The sequence below is a fragment of the Zonotrichia albicollis genome, chromosome 2 (genome assembly GCF_047830755.1).
Source record: "Zonotrichia albicollis isolate bZonAlb1 chromosome 2, bZonAlb1.hap1, whole genome shotgun sequence".
NCBI classification, from domain to species: Eukaryota; Metazoa; Chordata; class Aves; order Passeriformes; family Passerellidae; genus Zonotrichia; species Zonotrichia albicollis.
Genome location: NC_133820.1, coordinates 11,825,351 through 11,841,358, shown reverse-complemented (window position 1 = coordinate 11,841,358; position 16,008 = coordinate 11,825,351). Strand labels below are relative to the sequence as shown.

The 16,008-nt window shown below is 59.6% G+C and overlaps 1 protein-coding gene across 13 annotated transcripts in view; it reads left to right on the top strand.

The window, feature by feature from the left end:
- The first annotated feature begins 2,149 nt into the window (after positions 1-2,149).
- Positions 2,150-16,008, top strand: part of STIM1 (stromal interaction molecule 1) — a 73,237-nt gene continuing 59,378 nt past the window's right edge. For 4 of the 13 annotated variants that reach the window (XM_074533375.1, XM_074533384.1, XM_074533397.1 and 1 more), the window contains exon 1: positions 2,153-2,477. In XM_074533375.1, the coding sequence (XP_074389476.1) occupies positions 2,345-2,477 (133 nt within the window). In that variant the 5' untranslated portion in view covers positions 2,153-2,344. Of the gene's footprint in view, positions 2,478-3,981; positions 4,004-16,008 lie in introns of those variants that run through there. The other 9 variants (XM_074533355.1, XM_074533370.1, XM_074533417.1 and 6 more) reach the window with 6 other exon arrangements.

The window sequence follows — 16,008 nt, the reverse complement described above, 5'->3', positions numbered from 1 at the left end:
ACCCTCCTCCCTCGCCGGCTGCCTGCGCCCCCAGAGCCCCCATCCCCTGAGCCCCGAGCCCCCGAGCCTGTCATCCTTGAGCCCCCCACCCTTGACCCCCATCCTTGAGCCCCCACCCTTGACCCCCCATCCTTGAGCCCCCACCCCTGATCCCACCTCTGACCCCCCCAGCCCCGCTCCTGCCCCCCACCCCTGGCACTCATCCCTGACCCAACCTCTCATCCCTGAGACCCCCTCGGCCCCCGCCGCTCACCCCGACCCCGACGCTGGGGACAGAGCTGGGGACAGACAGGGACACACCGGGACGGCCCCTGCCAGCCCGGGGGGGGAGCAGGGAGGGGAGCCCACCCCAGCCGGGGTCACCTGGGGGCTGATGGTGGGGGGAGGTGACACCCCCTGCCCTCGGGGTGTGCGTGGGGAGGGGGTGACAGCACAGGGGGTGACAGCACAGGGGTGGCAGCACACAGGGGTCACAGCACAGGGTCCCGGGGCTGCTGTGGGAATGCCCCCCTCACCCCCGAAGCCAGAGGAGCCCGGGTGCTGTGAGGGACCCCCCAAGGGCCGGGTGCCCCAGTCTGGGGGTCCCCACAAGGGCCAGGTCCCCCCCAGCAGTGCCCACAGCCCATGGGGTCCCTGGGGCAGGAGGGGCTTGTGGGGGACACCCAGGATGGAGGGGAGGCAGCTCCTGGGGGAGAGTGGCCTGTCCCCATCAGAGCGGCCTGTCCCCATCCCAGTGACCTGTCCCCATTAGAGTGAACCTGTCCCCATCCCAGTGAACCTGTCCCCATGCCAGTGGCCTGTCCCCATCCTCATCTCGGGGTCTGCAGGTGTGGCACCCTGCCCACAGGCAGCATCTTCCCCAGTGCCAGCACGGGGACCAGAACCCAAGGGACACTGGACATCAGCCTGGACAGAAGCCAGCCCCGTGTCCCAGCCTGGACACCCGCCATGGTTGGGGGACCCCATGTGGGGCTGGCCTGGGACCCCCAGCCCAGAGCGGGGGCGTGGGCACCTGGCTGGGAGGAACGTGCTCCGGGGACAGGGACACACAGCGACAGGGACAGGAGACGCACAGCGACAGGGCTGTCACCTCTCAGAGCACCCCAACCCAGTGGGACAGATGTGAGGGGTGGGACAGATGTGAGATCCCCGTCCCCTCCCAGCCGCTGGCCTCAGGGCACGCTGGTTGGCCTCTGGGCACATTGGTGGCCTCAGGTCACACTGGTGGCACCGCTCCAGCAGTGCCACCCAGAACTGGTGGCCCTGGAGGTGTCACAGCTCTGGGAGGTGTCACAATCTCCTCAGCCCCGCTGCGAACCAGGAGCCGCGTGCTGGGACCCCAAAGTGTCACTGCTCAGAGAGCCGGGGTGGGTGACACGTCGGGGTGGGTGGCATGTCGGGGTGTGTCCCGTGTCATGGTGTGTCCCATATTGCGATGTGTCACATGTTGCAGTGTGTCACATGGGGGATGTCACATGTTAGGTGTGTCCCTGTGTCCCGATGTGTCCCCTGTCGGTGTGTGTCCCCGTGTTGGTGTGTCCCCTGCCGGTGTGTGTCCCATGGGCTGTCTGCCCTGTCCCGGTGTCTCTCCTGTCGCGATGTGTCCCCTGTCTCGCTGTGTCCCATGGGCTGTCTCCCCTATCGCGGTGTGTCCTATGTCCCGGTGTGTCCCCTGTCGCACCGTGTCCCCTGTCCCGCTGTGTCCCTGTCCCCCCAGTCCCGCCATTCCACTCTCCAACCACCAGAGGTCGCTGCGGGCCAGCGCCGCGAGAGCGCGGGCAGAAGGGGGCGTGGCCACGTGCCCGCCCCGTTGGCACCGCCCCCTGGTGGGTGTGACCCGGCGGCGCTTGGCCACGCCTCCTGTCAGCGCGCGCGCGGCGGCGCCAGGGCCCGGTGCGTAGGGCGGCGCGCGGGGGGGCGGACGAGACCACCGTGGCGGCGGGCGGGGGGGGTGCGGGGCTGTCCCGGCACAGACAGAGCGAGATTTTCCGGGAGGTGCCGCTGACAGGAGGCGGCGGAGGGACGGAGCGGGCCGGGGAGGCGCTAGCGGAGGTGGCGGGAAGAGGGGTTATCCCGGCAGAGCGGAGAGGGGCCGGCGGGGTTACCCCGGGAAGAGACCACTGAGGGCGGGGGAACTGGGGCTGTCCCGGGAGAGACCACTGAGGCGAGGGGGGAGGCTGTCCTGGGAGAGACCACTGCGGGCGAGGGGGGCAGAGGGTTCCGGTAGCCGGTGCGCGGCCGCAGCTGGCGGCGGTGCCGGGATAGCCGGGATAACCGGGACACCCCGCGGGCCCCCAGCCGGTGCCGATGCCGAGGAGCAGCTGACGGCGGCGGGGACGCGGAAATGGAGCCGCGGCCGGGCCGGGCCGTGCGGGCGCTGTGCGGCCTCTTCCTCCTTCTCCTCCTCCTCGTCCTGCAGCATCCCGGGCGCGCCGAGCGGGCCCCCGGCTCCCACCTGGACGACTCGGCCATCGCAGGTGAGTCCCGGCCGGGCCCCGCGGTGCCCTGCCCGCCCCGCCGGGCTCGGGCGCTGCCCGGGGAAGGCCGTGCCAGCCCCCCCCCGCACTCCCTTTTGGGGCCATTCCTCCGCCTTTCGGGCAAGAGCTGCGGTGATCCCCGCTTCGGGACCCCGCAAGGACCGAAATAACCCCGGGGTGTTCCTGCAGCGGGCTCCGGCTGTTTGGGTCAAAAGTTTGAAATTTCAGCTCATTTACAGTATTGCGCTCTTCGTTAAATGGCATCGACTGGGAGCAGTTGGCGGGATTTAGGATAATTAGTGTTATTTACTAGTTCGCCCCGCGGTAACGATAGCGGTGCCGGGAGCTGGGGGTTCCTTATGGGCTGCTCGGGGCCGTTCCCGCTGTGGGAGCCCAGCGGTGCAGGAGCAGCAGTCCCACCTGAGGAGCACGGGCAGCGCAGCCCCGGCGCTCTGCTCGCCCCGTTCCCATCCCCTCCGCCCCGAGAGCCGGGCGGGCAGCGGGAGCCGAGCCCCGCACGCTGCGGGATTTTCCCGGAGCCGGCTCCGTGGGCTCCGTGTCCTTGTGGCGGTGCCCGAGGTCAGCCGGAGCTGTGAGTCCGGCCGAGCCCAGCCCCGGGCGGCTCCGGGCACCTGCAATGCCGAGCCCAGCTGCCGGGACCCGCGAGTGCAGCCCGGCCCGGGCAGGCCTTGCCGGGGCGGCTCGGGGGATGCGGGCGCGGGGAAGGGGCTGGGGCCGTGTTCGGATGCTGTTGTTTGATGGAAGGCGCCGCAGCGGAGCCCTGGGAAGGGCTCGGCTCTGAGCCTGGGGCTTGCCGGCGGCAAGGAGCGGGGCAAGGAGCCGGCCCTGGAGCGGGGGAGCAGCAGACCCAAGGGCAGCTCGGGGTGGGAGCCCGGGCACCTCGGCGGCTCCATCCCGGCCCAGGATGGGATCTATCACTCGCTGTCCCCGGGACGAGGGCTTCTCATCCCCGCTGGCCGTGCCCCTGAACCCTCGGGCCCGTTCGCATCCAGTGCGCTGCACTAAGGAAACTGGATCTCCGCAGTCCTTGTGAAGCAAGGTTTGTGCCTCCAAGGAATTTCCAGCGCGGTTATTTTTGGAGGCCCTGCAGAAGTGTGGCAGCCTGGGTGATTCAGCTGCTGGCTGTGCTCTTGGCGAGCGGAGGCAGCCCCGGCACGGGCGGCAGCGCTGCCCCCGCCGCCGCTGCTCCGGCGCTCCGGGTCACGCTGGGCCGTGGTTGGGCTCCGAACTGCCGTGGGGCTCCTGCCTGGCTGCGCTGGAGCCCCAAAGTGCAGGAATGGGGCCAGGGAGGGCCCTCCGCGGTGTTCCCCCTCCGTGTCCCGTGCCCCGGGACGGCTCCGTGCCCTCTGCTGCCGCGGGTCCCCGAGGTCTCTTGGGCGCTGCGTTCGGAGCTCTCTGAGCTGTGGTGGCTCCCGGCAGGGAATGTCCCCAGCCGGCACAGGACACGCTTTTCCCGCTGCTTTCCCTGGAAGCAGAAGGTGTTGGCTGCTCGGTGGGAGGCGGAGGTGAGTGCTGGCCTTTTTTCAAAGTGAAAGTGCTCGGCTTTGACACCTTTGCTCCAACGTGCAAAGGTTTCTTTTTTCTTTTTTTTTTTTTTTTTAATTCTTTATTAGGATGGCAGCATTTTAACGATAAAATGTCAGCGCCGGGGAAGTTTCTCAGGCGGTGCAGGGAAGTGCTTGCAGAGAGCAGGAGCCTGAGCTGCAGCACTGCTTGGGCTGTTGAGGTTGCTCTACATGCTCAGGGGATGGATGCATCAGCAGGTTTTATAGAGGATTAGGAACGATGCCGATTCATAGTATGGGAGATATTTTAAGCAAGAGTTTGAAATGGGAGGGTTTATCCATGCAGGAAGATAAGAGCTGGAGACTGAACCCCGGGGAAAACCAGATTTTCTCCTGGCTTTGACTCCCTCAGAGGCGAATTGAGGCCTTAATCTCTGATCTGTAATCTTTTGCTGCTGGGATCACGCTGAGGGTTGGTTCCACTCGGCAGCACAGGAGCCCTGTAAGGAGGTGTGGGGGTTTGGAGCCCCTGGCCCTGCCCGAGCCCGGTCTGGGCTCCTGCCGCTGTCACAGGATGTGTGACGGCCCCGCGGCATTGTTTGCACCGGCCCTGGTTATTTTTAGCCGAATTTGTCAGGCTGCAGCCCGGCCTGGGACCTTTTCACACCCCCTAAAAGGGGAGCAAACCAGGCTCCTCGGGGACAAACTGGACTTCCAGGAATTTTCCCCCCTCTTTCTGCTCGTTTGCTGTACTCTGGCTATTGCCCAGATCAGCCAGGTTTTGGTGCGTTTTCTGGCCCTTATCAGAACATCCTCCGGGGCTGTGGTCAGTGTTTTACATGTGGGCCGTCAAAAATGTGCCCCATTGTTTGGGGTAATTGTCTTAAACTTCATCTCATTTAAAATACTAGTCTTGCTCAGCGGGCTCTTCCTCTTTAAATCACATCACCTGGAACCAGTGTGGGGGATTTAGGGTTGTTTTTATTTTAATTGCTTGCCCTCTGTGCATCCCAGCACAGTTGGGCACTCCCAGGTGTGTATGTAGGAGATCCAAGGAAAGCTGACTGTGGAGGATTGGGGGTTTGGATGGCTGGGGCTCATCCCTGGTTCACAAACTCTCCCAGGTGTGTATGTAGGAGATCGAAAGAGAGCTGGCTGTGGAGGATGGGGGTTTGGATGGCTGGGGCTCATCCCTGGCTCCCTCAATGGTGACAGTTTCTCCTGCAGATCCAGGGGGACCCAGACCTCCCTGCAGTAATATGGAAGTGGTGCCAGTCTGCATTGCCCCGAGCCTTATTTCATTGTGCAGGGAATTCCCTCCTGGGGTCTGACATCCACAGGGATCTGGGGCCTCCTGGGGTCCCTGTTCTGGCATCCTTGAGGCAGGTCAGGGATCGTGGTGTGGATTTTCCCTCTTTCCTGCAGCAGCTCAGAGGTGGGCTCTGAGTTCTGTGTTGGGTGGAGGCATTTTTGGGTGATGCCTCAGAGGGTGGCAAGGGTGGGCTCTGGTGCAGGGCTGGCACAGGTTTGGTGGCTTTTCCTCTCTCCACAGCAGCTCCTCTTTCTCATCCTTGCTCCTTCTCCTGCCCTGTCTCCTGCTTCACTGATTCCTTCACACAGCCCTTCTTGAGTCATCTTTGCTCTTATCTCAGTGCTTTAAAGAACAAGTTGAAACCACATCCTTATCGTGTCAATGCCCAAGGCTGGAGGGCTGTGCCCAGGGCTGTTCTGTGTTTGCCTGGAGCTGCCCCTGAGCCCTGGGAGCATCCTGTGGGACAAAGTCAGGGTGAGGAAGGGGGGCTGCAGCCACAGGCTGGTGACTGTCATTGATTCCAGAGGGGACAATGTGAATTTCTGGGTGAAGAGGCTGTGCCCCAGCCCTGTCTGTCCTTGCCATCCCAGGGATTCATTGGAAGCGAATCCTTCACTGCAAAACCTCTGCCTTGGGAAGTGCTGGGTTTGGGCTTCAAACCAGCAGGAGGGATTTTGTGCTGTGAGCAGGAGGAGGCCTCAGTGGAGCCGTGGGGAGCTCAGGGATGGCTCATGCTGCAGGGTGGGACAGGCTGGGTCTCTGTCCTTCCACACACCTGGGGGAGTTCACGGGGCACAGTGACCCACGGTGCCCTCCTTGCTTTGATAAAATGCCTTGTGAGGGAGATTCTGCTGTTAAATTAATTCCTTCAAGGGGTTCACTGAGTAGAAGTTGCACCTGTGAGCAGCAGCTTTGGATTGGGTGAGGGAGAGGAAGCAGTTGTGGGAATACCTGGAGGCTCTGCCAGGGAAAAGTCCATGTTCTTCCCCGGCTCAGCTGGAAGCACAGCCTCATCTTCCTTCGGGAATGGAACTCATCTCGAGGAATTGCCATTCTGAGAGCTGGAAAAATCGTGTTTTGGCAGCAAAGGGGCCTCATGTGGAGAAGGAGGAGGAGCGGGGCCAGCTGGGCAATGCTGGGGCTGCTGGGGAGCTCCTGGCTCCCTCCAGCTCATTCCCTTCCCTGCTTGGCCCAGAAACTTGGAGTAATGCTGAGCTGGATCAGAGAGAGGCTCTTAATTTAATTTCTTGTTAGATTTATTTATTTGCTGCCTTGGAAAGCAGCTGTCTCCATGTCTGCTGTGCCCCTGGGGTGGTCCCTTCCTGCAGGAGGGTGCGGGGGGAGCTGCTGGGGCACTGCTGGAGCTGCAGCTCCTGCTCCAAACCGGGCTTTGGGCTGGCCAGGGATACACACACCCACGGGGATGTCCAAGGCAGCAATCCCTCAGTCCTTTCCACCCTTTGCTCTCAGGAGGGCATGGAGCACACAGTGTGGGAGGAAGGAGCCTCCTGGCATCCCTTGTGCTGCAGCTGCAGGCTCTGGGATGCTCTGGTGGGCCTGGAGCAGAGCCTCATCCCAAGAGGAGTGAGAAGAGAAGCACTTTGTGTTTCTGTGGCCTGCTCAGCTGGTGTGTGGCCCGTGGGCTGCCTGGGTGTGTTGGTACACCACAGTTCCCCGTGGGAGCTCTCTCCTCCTTGGGGCAGGGGCTGGAGGGGTGGGTGAGTGTCTGGGGACAGCCCAGGGGAGCTGAGGTGCCCTCCAGGGAGCTGTGGTTCATGATCTGCCTGCATTTGGGGAGGGAGGGCAGCTAAAAGGCCATCCTGGTATTTAGGGGCTGCCCAGGGAGCTTTGCAGTGCCCATCCCTGCAGGTGTCCCCTGGAGGTGGCACTGAGTGCTCTGGGCTGGGCACAAGGTGCCCGTGGAGCACAGCTGGCGCTCCATGGGCTGGCAGGGTTTTGCCAGCCCCGGGAATTTGGGGATTTCTTAGTAAAATATCCCCTTCTGTGAGCTGGTGGCTGAACAGCAGCACTTCCCTGGGGTTATCCCTGTCCTGCTGCTTGTCCCACTTGGAGGCTGTGCTGGCAGTGCCTCATGTCCCTGGTGCTTCCAAGCCCGGGGGCAGTGCCAGCCCTGGCCACCCTTTGGTGCTGGACTGTGCCCAGCCTGGCATCCTGCTCCTCAGAGCCCTAATTGCACAAACTGATTAGTGTTAAAAAGGCTGTTTCCTCCATTAATTAGCTTTGCTTTGATTCCAGAGAGGAGAAACAAACTCCTGGCAGGCAGGAGAGTATGACTGACACCAGCTACCACAGAAGAGTTGTGGCTCTCCCTGGGCAGCTCGGGATTGCCTCTGGGAAGGCCTTTGGGACCAGGCTGGTTCCTGTTCTGGCCGGCCCAGCTGTGTGCAGCCCTGCTGTGGGTAACTGCAGGGGCAGGAGGGTGCTGGAAACAGGAGCTGGCATCTCCACTGTCCTTGGGTGAGGCTCTGGGGATCCCCCTGCCCCCAGCTGGAGAAGGAGATTCCATCAGCCCTCCTTGTGTCAGTCAGGTCCTACTGGGGAGAAATCCTTCCCTGGCAGGGTGGGCAGGCCCTGGCCCAGGGTGCCCAGAGCAGCTGGGGCTGCCCCTGCATCCCTGGCAGTGCCCAAGGCCAGGCTGGGCACTGGGGACAGTGGGAGGTGTCCCTGCCACGGCAGGGGTGGACTTTAGGGGCCTCTGAGCCCAGTCCAGTGTGGGATGCTGTGAACAGTGGGGGTTTTGGCCTCTTTTCTGCCTTCTCCCTGTTGCCAGGTGCAGCCCTGGAACCTGCTGCTTCTCCCTCCTGCTCTCCAGACTCTTTGCTGCTGGAATTTGGGGATGTTTCCTGTGGAGGCATCACTGTCCTGCTGAGTCTGCTCTGCTCCCATGGCTGATCCACGCTGGGCTCTCTGGAGCACTTTAATTTTCCCTCACCTTCATTTCCCCAGCCCCTGCAGCCGTGCCTGATTAATTTTGTGGCACCTCCCGAGCTCCGGTTCAGTTTTAGGAGCTGGTGCTGGCAGGGACAAGGACTCTTTAATTAAAGCCATTGCTCTGTCACTCGTGCAGCACATGGGAGCCTTGAGGAACTCCTGCCTCACGCTGTGCCAGGGCCTGCCCACCCTGCCAGGGAACAATTCCTCATTGCCCAGATCCCACCCAGCCCTGCCCTCTGGCACTGGCAGCCATTGCCTGGGTGCTGTCCCTCCATCCTTGTCCCCAGTCCCTCTGCAGCTCTTCTGGAGCCCCTCAGGCCCTGCCAGGGCTCTGAGCTCTCTGCAATAATCCTGATAATACAATTAATGGCAAGGAGTGATGGCAGGACTGTGCCCAGGAGCTTGTCCTGGCCCAAGTGCCCAGCCCTGCAGTGATGGAAAGCCTTGAGAGGAGCATGAGAAGTCACAGGGGAGCCACGCCTGGTTGTGTCCCAGACTGTCCCTGCCTGCTTGCTTTCCCTCTGTGAAATAGTACCGGGGTGCTTGTTTGTTTGGATTATGGGCCTATTTTTAAGTAACCTATTTTTTCCACTTTGGAAAATGCATTAACTCACTGTGTGGCATGGACATCTGTGGGGTTTGACTTTGGGAACCACCAAGTGCTCCTTGCAAGTCTCTCACCACCCTGAGGGAGAGAGGGGCTGCCTCTGGCACATATAGATATTATTTTGTATATGTGTTTTTAACCCCACCTTGCTGAGGTTTGCCACAAGAGACACTTGCAGGATGCACAGAGGCAGCTCCTTGGAAGTGCTCTTTATCCCACCAAGGAGCTCTGCCTGTTCCCAGTGCCACCACCCCTTCCCCTCCTCTGGCCCTTGAGACTTGCTGATCCCAGCAGCTCTCACACAGTGGAAGCAGCAGCAGTGCAGTTGGAAACGGGGATGTTTGGTAACACACACACACGTTTTGAAGGAAAAGGCACTATTTTTGTAGCCCAGTGTTTGTTTTTCCCTGAAGGATGGAGTTTAAGGTCAGTTTAATTCTTCTCTGCAGGTTTGGAGCTCCGGTGCTGTAAATTCGGCTGCTCTGGGAGGATAAAAACGCAATAAACAGGAGAACTTGAGGAATGTTCCTCTCTGAGTTACAAAGGAACAGCTTGCTGGTTGGAACAGCCTGCCCCTTCCCAGGCAAGGCAGGCTTTGGATTGCAGGAAAGGGAGGAATAATTCAGGATTAAAGCTGCTAAGCAATGCATGTGTTTAGATCTGTAAGAGTGCCAGGACATAATTAATGGGTGAGTAAGCCAAAGGGAAAAAAAGTTATTTTTTTAACTGGATAGAGATGGATGGAGGATAGAAACGAATTTCTGGGGGGACAGCAATAATTCTGCAAGTATTCTGCTCCTAGCAGCTGCTGATGTTCAGGGTGCCTGGATGGGTTTGTTCTGGAGTTTGGCAGCTGGAAGGCAAAAATCCAGGTTTGGCACCTTGTGCTGGCCTGAAGGCCTTGTGCTTGTCACAGAGCAGCTCCAGCACTGCAGGTGGGATGAAGAGAGCTCCAGGCCAGAAGGGTTATTCCCTTTTAATCCCTGTGTGATGCTTTTCCCACCTGCTGGGGCTGAGCTCAGGGGATGCTGCTGAGGGACCTGATCCCATCTCAGGCAGGGCAGATCCCTCTGGAGCTTCCCAGCTTCCTCCTCTGGTTGGCATTTCTGGAGCTGGATGCAAGTCCAGGGATGACGTGTTCATGGGGACATGGCTGATGGAAGGTCTGAGCACCTCGGAGTGTTTGGGAAGGTGTCAGCAGTTTGGTGTTCTGGGGTTTCACAGTGGGTCTGGGCTGTGAACTGCAGAATCCAGGAGATCTTTCCCAAACCTGGGGAAGGATCAGCAAGGACGTTCTTGTCCGTGCCATGCTTTTATCTGTGTGGTGTGTGCATCCAGGAGGCTCTGCCTGGGGCCTCACGCTGGTTTGTCCCCAGCCAGGACTGGGGCACAAACCCAGCCCAGCTGCTGATGCTGCCAGGGGATGTGGGTTGTGCCAGGCTCTGCCAGAGCAGCCCCAGCTCTGCTTTGTCCTGTTACCCAGGGTCTCAGACGTTTTATCTTCCCAGCTGCCTCCTGGAGCCCAGGCTGGCTCTGTCCCCAGAGGAGTGTGAGGGCATTCTGCAGGGCTGGCAGGATGAAGGGAGGCCTCAGCTTCCTCAGGGCGTGCCACTCCTGCAGCCTGGCCTGCTGAGGGTCAGTGAACTCAGCTGTGTCCTGGAGGGCCTCGGGGTGAAAGAGGGCATGCTGCAGAAATGAGGGACTGGCAGGTGTGGGAGCTGAGTTGGAATGGTGATGGCAGCACACCTGGCACAGGGATCTCTTGGAGGGGCAGTGATGGGGGCTGTCCTCATCCCACCGTGGGTGCTATCCCTGTGCCACCCCGAGGCTGATCCCATCCCATTTCTATCCCATACTATCCCTGCCCTCCTGCTGCTCTGAGAGGTTTCTCATGGACCACACTGTTTCCTGGAGATTTGCACGCTGGGTTTTGGAGATAAACAGGTTTTCCTGTTCATTTCATTTGCTGTATCATTAACACAAAAACAGGGTGGAAGGGGATATTTGGGGGCCATTCAGTGCTGTTCTCCCACACTGCAGGATGATTCCTAGAGAAGTTTTCCTGACAGCAATTGGTGTGATAAGTGGGGTTGCTGGTAATTTTTTTCTCCCATCTTTTATTTTTCCTCTTGGGAAAGGAGAAAAAATGTTTGATGCTTTAAAGGGTGAGGCTCAGCCCTTGGAGTTTGTCTCATCCTTAAGGGGGATGTCTGGCATTGCTGTGCCATCCTGCAGATGGATATCTTCAGAGGTGTGCTGGATGGGGCACTGCCCTCCCCAGGGCTGGCCTGGGGGCGTGCTGCAGTGGCACTGACCCCTCTGGAGCTCCGGGGGCTGGGGACAGGACAGAGCTCAGGACACGCGACAGGACAGAGCTTCCTGGGCAGGGGACAGGACAAAGGCTCTGGACAGAGCTCAGGACAGGACAGAGCTCACCCACTGCTGGCCAGAGCCTCCTGCCGTGGAGAGCTTGTCCAGCTGGTTTGTTTTTCATCCCGGGGCTATTTTCAGTGCTCAGCCTAACAAGGTGAAATGGCTGAGATGCTTCCCTGTCCCTGGGACTCTGCTGGGAGGAGGTGTCCTGCTATCCCAGTATCCTACTGTCCCAGCTCATCCCAGCAGCTCCCCAGTACCATGAGGTGTTTGCTGTGCTGGCAGCACTCAGGGGTCTGGAGGAGCTGTCTGGGCTCTGCACAGGCACCCAGAGCACAGGGAGCCCCAAGTCCCAGCAGTGTGATGGCCCTGGTGCCCTCCTGAGGCTGGGAGCATGGCAGGATCCAGGACAAAGCCAAGCTCTATGTGGGAGAAGCAGCAGGAAAGCCAGGGATCAGCCCTGCCCTCTGTGCCCACAGGAGTGTGGGATGTGCTGCTCTTGGGTCCTCCAGGAGCACTGGACCTGGGGTGGAGGTTGCCTGAGATGTAGGAAAAGGGGACATTTCACCCCAGCTCATCCTTACTCCCACTGACAATGTGTAGTGGGTTCATTCTCATTATTCCCTTGGGGTTGGGAGAAACTCCAGCTGCTGTTCACTTGGGGAACAGGAATTGTTCAACCAGACCCAAGTCTTGCTCTGTGGTTCAAGCTCAGGTGGCTTCTTCAGTGTCTGCCAACCACCTGTGCTGGGAATGTCACTTCAGCTCCTTGGAGTTCCTCACGGGCTCTGGGTGTGTAAGCTCGTGGTGCTGTGGGGTGTGGAAGCCCCAGGATTCCTGTTCCTGAGGCAGGAGTGACTGTTCCTGAGTGCAGAGATGTCACTGCTGTGCAGCAGTCACCTGGCAGAGCAGGGACCCGAGACCCTCCCCAAGGGCAGCGTGGTGGCACATGCAGCATTCCCAGGAAGGCTTCACTGACACCTGCCCTGGCCCTGGGAGGGAATCCAGCACCTTCTGTCCCAGAGAAACAATGGGATTTGTGTTGGAAAGGAGGAACAAAAAGGCTTTATTGTTCACTAGAGTCATTGTGCGAGCATTGGTGGAAATACTCGTGCAGGCTTTGGTGCACAAGGTGAGAAAGGGCTGGGTTTACTGGGGACTGTCCTGGAATTATTGAGGTTGGGAAAGCCCTTGCAGAGTTCAACTAAGCCATGTCCCCAAGTGCCACATCAGCGCTGTTAGATCCCTCCAGGGATGTGATTCTATCCCTGCCCTGGCAGCCTGGGCCACTTGCAATTGGTTTGGACAAGAATTTTCAGGGAAGCTGCAGGGAAGTTCCCTGTTTGCAGCAGAGGAGGAGGGAAAGAAAGCTCGTGGCTCCTTTTCCCCTTTATGCAGCTGCTGGAAAGAATATTTTCTGCCTGGAGGGTGTGGAGTGTTTTTTCCCTGAATTAATGAGGTATTAAAGAAGATCCAGAGGAGTCTGGGCTCATCCTCCTGAGTCACCTGAGTGTTTGTGTTAGGATTTGGCAGGGAGCTTCCCTGGTAGCCAGAGTGATCCCTTTGGTAAACACAGTCCTTCAGCATGGCTGTGGCTGGTGCTGGATGCTGAGTCAGCCCAGCCCGGCAGGAATAACCCAGAATTTCACACTCTGACTGACAAGAGGATTTCTGCAGCCCAGCATCCCCAAGTGTTGCTGCTCAGACCGCAGGGCTGCTGCTCCTCTGCTCCTAGAAGAGCTGCAAGGAATCAGCCCTGAATAACGAGTTTGAAGAGTCAGATTGGAGTGAATGCAGAGCCCTCTGCAGATGGTTTGGTTTGCCGGTGCCTCCTTGGATCTGGGAGGGCACAGGGCTTAGCAGGGATTTCTCTGTGGCCTAACGATGGCTAAACTTAGTCCTGTGTGCTCTGGCTGGGCACGGAAGTGCTGCAGAGGTGACACTTCTGCTCTTGGGAAAGAAATACCACCAGTACAGCCAGGGCCTGTGTTCTGTGCTGCTACTGGGCAGGAGAGCTGATAGAGAGAGACTCAGCTTCCTTTTTTGGCTTTTGGGGACTTTTTTCAGACCAGCTGATGTAGCCTGAGAAGATACAAGACTTACATGAAAAAGTAACATTTATTTTTCCTTACAAATGCTTTTTTCCCCTCCAAGTGAAGTGTCCAAAACTCTGGGCAAATAAAGCTTGCAGCCAGGTGATCTGGGAGTGGGGGTGGCTGGGATGGGCTCTGCTCTCCTCCAGCCCCAAAACCCCTTCCCTGGGCTGACCCCCCAGCAGAGCTGCTCCAGTTTGGGGGTCCCTGCGTAGGAGGGACCTGGAGCTGCTGGAGAGAGCCCAGAGGAGCCCCGGAGCTGCTCCAGGGCTGGAGCCCCTCTAGGCCAGCCCTGAGAGGAGAAGCTCCAGGGAGAGCTCAGAGCCCCTGGCAGGGCCTGAAGGGCTCTGGGAGAGCTGCAGAGGGACTGGGGACAAGGCCTGCAGGGACAGCACCCCAGGGAATGGCTGCCAGTGCCAGAGGGCAGGGCTGGGTGGGATCTTGGCAATGAGGAATTGTTCCCTGGCAGGGTGGGCAGGCCCTGGCACAGGGTGCCCAGAGCAGCTGGGGCTGCCCCTGCATCCCTGGCAGTGCCCAAGGCCAGGCTGGACACTGGGGCTTGGATCCATAGAAAGTGTCCCTGCCATGGCAGGGGTGGCACTGGGTGGGATTTCAGTGTCTCTTGGAAGAGACAAGGTGTAGGTTTTTTTAGAATTCAACTTTTAAGCTGTTCATGACAATAATAATGTTCTGCTAAGTCTTCTTGTTTTGGTGGTTGGGTTTTTTTCAGTAATGAAGTTATTTTATGTTTAATTTGCACATGGAAAGCTGCTGTTTTCTCAAGTTTGGTGGTTGATGTCATGCAGAAAGTCTTGGTCCCTCCCACTGTGTTTATGAACAAGAATATTTTTAAAGAACTCAAGGCCACTTTCTGTGATTTGAAGCACATCTCCGAGGCAGCCTCAGCTGGCTGGAAGCTGTGCTGGTCTGTAATTATCTCTGCTAAACAAAGTGTTCTGTGCCCATGGCAGCCACAGACACTGTGCTGTGTTCCCAGGGTGGTCCCAAACCCTCCCCAGCTGCAGTTTGGGGCAGTTTGAGCTGTCTGTTCTGTTCTGTGCTCTGTGTGTTCTGCTAACGGGCTGCTCTGGGTGACAGAGCTGTCACTGCCAGGGCACTGCTCCCACGGGGAATATTCCAGTGCAGCTGCCCAGCCTCGGGATTGGAACAAGGAGAGGATCCCAGAGCCCTGTCCATGCAGGAATGGGATCCCAGAGCCCTGTCCATGCAGGAATGGGATCCCAGAGCCCTGTCCGTGCAGGAGTGGGATCCCAGAGCCCCGTCCGTGCAGGAGAGGGATCCCAGAGCCCCGTCCGTGCAGGAGTGGGATCCCAGAGCCCCGTCCATGGAGGAGAGGGATCCCAGAGCCCCGTCCGTGCAGGAATGGGATCCCAGAGCCCCGTCCATGCTGGAGAGGGATCCCAGAGCCCCATCCGTGCAGGAGTGGGATCCCAGAGGCCTGTCCATCCAGGAGAGGATCCCAGAGCCCTGTCCATGCTGGAGAGGGATCCCAGAGCCCTGTCCATCCAGGAGAGGATCCCAGAGACCTCTCCGTGGCTCTGAGTCCCCTCAGCTCTGGGTTTGTGCTTTGTGAGGCAGGGCCAGGGCCGTGAGGGGAGGGAGAACCGCGCTGCTCCCAGAGCAGACCTGCAGCTCTGCTGGGCACAGCTCCCGTGCACAGAGCTCCCACCTTCTGCCCCTGTGTGCCTGCAGGATTTATAGAGCGCTGAGGAAGGCGCCTGAGGAATTTATTTGTTTGCCCTTGGAGTGCTGCTCCGAGCACTGCCTGTGCCTCTGGTCCCTGCAGGCCGGCAGCTCTGGGATGGGCCCTCACACCGGCCTGTGCCTGTGCCGTTCCCTGTGCAGTGATTTATCTCCTCCCTGAAGCTCCAAATGATTTATCCCCTCCCTGAAGCTCCGGGGGGCATTTCCTTAGCGAGGCACTGCCTGTGGGAAGGCTCTGTTTGTTCAGCCCCAGTGCTGTGGGGGCAGAGCCTGCCGCGCTGGCCTGGCTGCTCCTGAGGCGCCCTGCATGGCGCGTTCCCCCTCAGCGCTGGGGAACCACGGGGGACGTGGGTTGTGGGGAAACCAACAGTGTGGTGGGGTCTGGGTGAGCTGTGGGGCTGTGGGGAAAGAAGCACAATGGGGTCTGGGTGTGCTGTGGGGAAAGCAGCAGCATGGTGGGGTCTGGGCATGGAGAGAGCTATGGGACAGGGAGAAAAAAGCTCCTGGAGTGCACATCCCTGTGGCCTCAGGGGCACTTGGGGCAGTAAAAGGTGTGTGTGCCGGTATGTGGTATAAGGGACGGAGCGCAGGGATGGATCAGGAATTCTTGGCAATGAGGAATTGTTCCCTGGCAGGGTGGGCAGGCCCTGGCACAGGATGCCCAGAGCAGCTGGGGCTGCCCCTGCATCCCTGGCAGTGCCCAGGGCCAGGCTGGACACTGGGGCTGGGAGCACCGGGGACAGTGGGAGGTGTCCCTGCCAGGGGTGGCGCTGGGTGGGATTTAAGGTCCCTCCCAACCCAAACCAGTCTGGCATTCCATGGCTGGGCTGTCCCAGTCTGACTCCCAGTGACTGGGCTTTGGAAAATGCCCCTTTCCAGCCTCAGCTTCCCCTAAAACCAACTCCTCTCCGCACAGGGCTTAGAACAAGGGCACATTCCA